The sequence below is a fragment of the Aplysia californica genome, unplaced genomic scaffold (genome assembly GCF_000002075.1).
Source record: "Aplysia californica isolate F4 #8 unplaced genomic scaffold, AplCal3.0 scaffold00153, whole genome shotgun sequence".
Taxonomy (NCBI): domain Eukaryota; kingdom Metazoa; phylum Mollusca; class Gastropoda; order Aplysiida; family Aplysiidae; genus Aplysia; species Aplysia californica.
Genome location: NW_004797423.1, coordinates 1,038,952 through 1,045,242, shown reverse-complemented (window position 1 = coordinate 1,045,242; position 6,291 = coordinate 1,038,952). Strand labels below are relative to the sequence as shown.

The window sequence follows — 6,291 nt, the reverse complement described above, 5'->3', positions numbered from 1 at the left end:
AATAAATAAATAAATAAATAAATAAATAAATAAATAAATTATGAATAAATGAGTAAATGAATAAATAATTAAACGAACGAACGAACGAACGAACGAACGAACGAATGATTAGTAAAGCTACAACTACAAGAAGACTAATATAACTTGAAAATAAAAATCACAAAAGGCTTGTAAAGAAACCCCTATACGCGCACATTACTCATGCTCGATTGTTGAGGCTTATGTATCACTTTATTCGTAATGACCGTGGATTTTCCTACACTTTAAAAAAAAATACTTAAGTACAAGACGTATATAATGATCATGGATTTTCTATATATTCAACAAACAAAAAGTGAAGTATGATCATTCCTATGATCGTGGGTTTTCTATACCCTTAACTAGCTAAAAGAATGCGAAAGTGAGTATAATGATAGTAGATTTTCAATGCACTTAATTTAAAAGAATACTAAAGTATGTCATGATCGTAGATTTTCTGTGCATTTAAAAGAATGCTAAAGTATGTAATTATTGTAGATTTTCTATACACTTTAAAGAATACTAAAGTACGTAAAGATGGTTGACTTCTATGCAATTTAAAGAATGCTAAAGATTCGCTATAGACTTAAAGGAATACTAAAGTATATAATGATGGTTGATTTTCTATACACTTAAAAGAATGCTCGCTAAAGTATGTAATGATTGTAGATTTTCTATGCCCTTAAAAGAATGCTACAGTATACAATGATTGTAGATTTTCTATGCACCTAAAGAATGCTAAAATATACAGTGATGATTGATCTTCTATACCTTTAGAAACATAGCAGTTGTTTCAGCCTCCCTTGGTTTTACATTTCTCTGTCAATACTGTCATACATAGCGGATGTTCTGTATTTCAGTTTAGCTTTAGTAAAGGTTTTACGGCGCTCGCAACTGCATAAGCCCACGGTCACATGAGCGCCAATCTGTATTTCAAAAAACTGTAAAGGTATGCAGAGTGGACACAGAGGGGAAGAGTACACATATTTGAGCTCAAGAGGGAAGATGACACATAAAACCATTGAGTTCAACAAGATCAATAATTCTCTCAGACACAGCTGTTGATAATTCGAGCGGCATGATAACACAGTCATCCTTACCACAGCTGAAACGTAAATAAATAACAAAAACAAAACAAAACAACCTCCATGCTCGTGAAGGAGCATCATCATGCTCTCTTCACGCTCTAATTTCCGGGACATTCTTTGCCAGTGACCGAGTGATGAGAGCATGCCGTGCATACAGAAAACATGAGTGAGTCTCTTCACGGGCAGAAGCGGAGTAGAGGAAAAACCATACCACAGTGTCTGGAGATTCTGTTATTCGCAAATATTTGGACCGTGACGTTTTACATCAGAGGTTTCTTGTTTATGGGTTGTTGTTTTCTTTGTTAGTTTGTTCATTTGTACTTTAGGGGGGGGGTATTTTGTTTTGATTTGTTTTGTTTTTTACTACGGTAGCTAAAAAACAAAACAAAATAAGAAAGAAAAGCAAGCAAAATTGTTCAGGTATGAAAATGGTGCGCCCTTACCAATAAATTCTGAAATTGAACGTTCATAAAGATAAGTCCAAACTACGTTGGTGGAATGCCCTGAAAACTCCCACGGTATGCCAAGAAGTCGAACCAGGGCCACTCATACCGTAGTAGTACTTTGGCCATATAAAACGCCACTAAACCAATAATTATGGAGGAAATACTCGAAGCCAAGATGTAGGGGTAAAAGGGGCCAAGGGTGGACAAAGAACAACGTGGACCGATAACACCAAGGCATGGACTGGTTTAAGTATGACAGAAGTGTACGCTGTAAATAGACCCCTGATTCAAACAGACTCGCGGCCTTGAAAGCAAACACGTTTGTTCTTGAAAGTCATCGTCGGTTTCATTCGGTCTGTGCCACGATGGTAGCTTCACTCCCTCCATGGAGGAAAATCTGGCTAGCCCCGACGACAGGATCTGATCAGAACCGAAACGAACCGATCTTGCCAATGAGCACCGCGGGAGCAAGGAGTGTATGGCGGCAGCTAGCGTCCGTAGACACTAGCTAGCGGGTTATTGTACGCCAACCTCTGTCGAGCCAGAGAAGACAGCTCCCGGCAGGTAAACCGCACAACGACAATACGTCGATTAAGCTATTGGCAAGTCGCCCTGTCCGACTGCGACATTCTTCTACTATCACCCCATCTGGGAAAGCTTCTCTCTCATATTTACAGACACATAATTATTACATGGGCCGAAATTGTTGAATGGCATACGTTTGACTATCAACACTATTAGGTTATTTAAGAGGCAGGACCTCGGAGTTTAATCAACGTCCATCCCCGAAAGGGCCGAGCCAACAGAGGAAACTCGTGCGAAGTGCCTTTCCCAGGGACACAACGTCGCACCGAGCAGAAGCTCGAACCCCCGAACCCGCAATATCACGTTGACGAGTCCAGTAGCGTAACTACAAGACCACAGACGGAGGACTACACACTATGTATAATGTGTGCTTCTCGCCACAGACACAAGGGCCCTGCAGACGATGACTCTCTGTGTGTATGTAACTGTAGATGTTTCACGCCCCCTTCAACACAAACTACACCATGATTAGGCTTCGGGCTGCTTTTATCCAGCCCATCTTGGGCAAACCGGGGCTGAAAAGGATACAACGTTCCACCAGCCAAAGATAGATGCTTAGAAAGAAAAAAGTAATTTAAAAAATACATAAATAGATTAAATAATAATCTCCACATGGGAATCGAACTCATGTGATCTGTGTGAGACAGCCAATTAAGCGCCTAACTGCTAGCTAGACCAGTCGCTGCCATGATGATCAGTCTCTGATGTTCGATTTATTCTCATCCTACATTTATTTACAAAGAGGGTAAAATAAAGTACATCATAATAATGCTTTATCACAGTTGTTGCACACCTGGGTGGTATCGTTCACGTGGTCATTTTGGTGGGCGGTGGGGATCATCTGGATAGTGACAGGTATATAATTCAATATCCCGTGTGGAAATAGTCGCACCTGTTTAAGACGGCCACTAATGGTCGAGGAGAAAAGTAGTCATCTAAGATAGGTGGCCTTCGACAGTCATTAGATAGATAGATAGATAGATAGATAGATAGATAGATAGATAGATAGATAGATAGATAGATAGATAGATAGATAGATAGATAGATAGATAGAGAGAGAGAGACAGAGAGACAGACAGATAGATAAATAGATAGACAGATAGATAGAGAGAGAGAGAAAGTGAGAGAGAGAGAGAGAGAGAGAGAGAGAGAGAGAGAGAGAGAGAGAGAGAGAGAGAGAGAGAGAGAGAGAATATAAGGGGGGGGGGGAGTGGCAAATGGTCGTTTGCACAGGTGATCGTCCTGGTCGGGTGGTCGTTAAGGCAGGTTCGAGACAGTCCGTACACGTAGGCCGGCGAAAAAAACATTTAAGCTTCTTGAAGTAAGATGGCAAAAGTGGGCACAGGCTATAAATATGTTGACAAGCACTGGTTTATTGCTGTGATAAACTGTCTGCCCTTTCAATCTTCTTAATCAAGTCTTATTTTCTAGGAACCGATAAACTAAGAGAGAACAGTTTTGTTTGGGAGGGGAGGGGAGGGGTAAAGTAAGGCTGGGGGTTCTCGTTGTTTCTTTTATTTTGGTTTTTGTGGCAAAAACCCACCCACAACCTTTTCCACTATCACCACACCGTTTACACTCTTTGTTATAAAAGGCTTCTCAGATTTGAAAAAAAAAGGTGCAGATTTAACTTAACCAAGTGCAGCAAAGTTTTTTCGCCAGTGAACATGTGTCTATCTATATAACTAGACAAAGAATTGTTATTATTTAAAAATTGCATACCTTTCAACTGCTTGTACACCGTCTTCAGGGGGTCTAGCCAATGCTGTGGAAAAAAAGATGAATAAATTACAGCATACATAACAAAGAAAATGAGGGAAACAAGTTTACAGTAAACAACCTATATTTCAAGCAAAAGCTGGGCTGGGGGGGGGGGGTCTCGTGGTCGAGAGCTTACGGTGTTCACCCCTCATTCAACAGGTCCAGGGTTCGAATCTGCACAGCGAAGAAACTTTTTCATCTCTAAAACTTTTCTCCTTTCACCTCCTTTCCTGCTCTCTAACAATGTTCTGTTGTCTGTTTTCGTCTCGACTTTCTGTCCCCACCCCCTCAACTCCTTTGCCCCGTCCTCTGGGCTCATGACTCTTTCTGTAGCCTCTCTCCTGCAACTTCTTGGCTCCTACTTATTGCTGCCTTTCAGCAACACCTCTCATCTTGTAGTAGGTAAAATCTAACATCTAGCCTTCTCAGATAAGGGGCAAAATTCAAAATTTCCCTCCAGCTGAAAATATTTAATGTGTCCCGCGCGCCTATGTATGCATTTGCGAGTGTCGTCACTTCCTATTTTAAAAAAATCTACGTCTTACTTTGCCCAATATTGTGACCCCTTACAGATTATTCTTATCAAATCTATTTCATGATGTCCTTTAAGAATGTCTTGAGGGTATGTATGTACACGGGACAGATAATTTCTTTAGTCGCTCTACTCATGATCACATGATAATGCATGGATTATTAGAAGTGCATACCTGCCATGATAACAGCCCATCATTACATCTCAAGAGGAAATCATCACTTAAGAATACCCCCCCCCCAAAAAAAAAAAAAAAAAAAATAAAAAATAAAAATAATAATAATAACAATAATAAAAATAATATTTAAAAAAAATATAAATAAATAAATAGATAAATAAAATAAAATAAAGTAAAATAAAATAAAATAAAATAAAATAAAATAAATTTTAAAAAATCATGAACGCACACACACTGACCATTCCACACAAACCAAACCACCATAACTGAAAGTGCTATTCTGACCCGATAAAACCAAAGTTCTCCTATAAGTAGGGCAATGCCCACTTTTGGTGTGGGTCAAGATTTCTGGAAACCCCCGAAATCTGGGTTAGCCCGCTAGTCCTTAAAAGCGACCAATTCTAATGGAACCCAACAGTCTTGCTTTATTGGTTTCAAAAGAATAGGACCTAAAAAGCAAAAGAACAAGTAGAGACAAAACATAGCACAAGATCATTATGTCCCAAGAACCATTATGTTACAATAATATATTTTCAATAGACGAACCAATGCCACTTCTTCTTTGACAGAAAAGAAAAATTCAAAATGACAAGTCAAGTGTCTGAAGATTCGCTACACGTATTTAGACTAGATGCTCTGCTGTCCCTTCTATAAATGTATATCTTTGTAAATCAGGACACTGAAACAAACCCATTGCTTTGGTGTGCATTATGGCATACTTATCCCACCCAAAGACCAAAATTAATACACCTATTGCGTGTGTTGTTTTGTGTGTGGGGGGAGGGGGGGTTGAAGGGTACCCTTTTCTGGGTTGTGGTTCTTTTTTTTAAATATCGTTCTTATTCGAGCATCCAGGGAAAAAGGAGCAGAGGCAGACCGAAGAAGAGTTGGGAGGACAACATCAAGGAACGGACAGGCCTGGACCACAAAGACACGCTCAGGAAAGCTGAAGACCGGAAGGAGTGGAGGAAGATGGGGGTCAAATCTTCAAAAGCGCCCCGACGGACATCCAGTCTATGGGATAGGTGAAGTGATACGAGTTTTACGGCACTTGCAACACACATGGGCCAGAGTATAAGACTATAAGAGCCGAAGATTAGATGTGTTGCTATATATAGAGTATAGACAGTAACATACAAAGAAAAGGAGGAGAGACAAGGATGATATTATATTATATTTATTATAGGGAAGAAGAAGCAAACCACACCAGAGCACCCACCAACCCCCCCCCCCTCTCCACACTTGTTGAGGGACGCCCAAGTAAAAAATAATGGCATACATATATATTACAATAGTAGTGAGGAAAAACACAATAAAAATGACTTGTAGAAGAAGTAGAAAATGATAACAGAAGCAGAACAAAACATTTTAGTACATACCCGCTGGTTCTCTGAGTCCACATATCGCAGACCAAAATAATCTTTCTCCACCAGATTCAGCTTTTCACAGACTCTGTCAAACAGCCATTGTCCCAACGTGTCTTTCTGGAAAAGTGGAGAAAAAAATACGTTCTTTAATTCGTGCAATCGCCAACATTTTTACTGCTGTAATATTTCACCAGTGCTGAAAAAAAAGTCATGTTTGAGTAAAGAGAGGCAAGCACGTCGACACAATAGCGGTCATAGAGTGCAGGGAAAGAGAGACAGAGAGATAAGAGAGAGGGGAGGTGGGAGGTGGGGGGGG

General features: G+C 39.9%; 1 protein-coding gene across 6 annotated transcripts in view; it reads right to left on the bottom strand.

Annotated features, from left to right (window-relative positions):
- LOC101854164 (FERM domain-containing protein 5) overlaps nt 1-6,291 on the bottom strand; it is a 98,274-nt gene that overhangs the window by 50,481 nt on the left and 41,502 nt on the right. For all 6 annotated transcript variants that reach the window (XM_035969540.1, XM_035969542.1, XM_035969538.1 and 3 more), the window contains exons 2-3: nt 5,988-6,092; nt 3,860-3,902 (exon numbers count right to left, since the gene is read on the bottom strand). In XM_035969540.1, the coding sequence (XP_035825433.1) occupies nt 3,860-3,902; nt 5,988-6,092 (148 nt within the window). The remainder of the gene's footprint in view (nt 1-3,859; nt 3,903-5,987; nt 6,093-6,291) is intronic.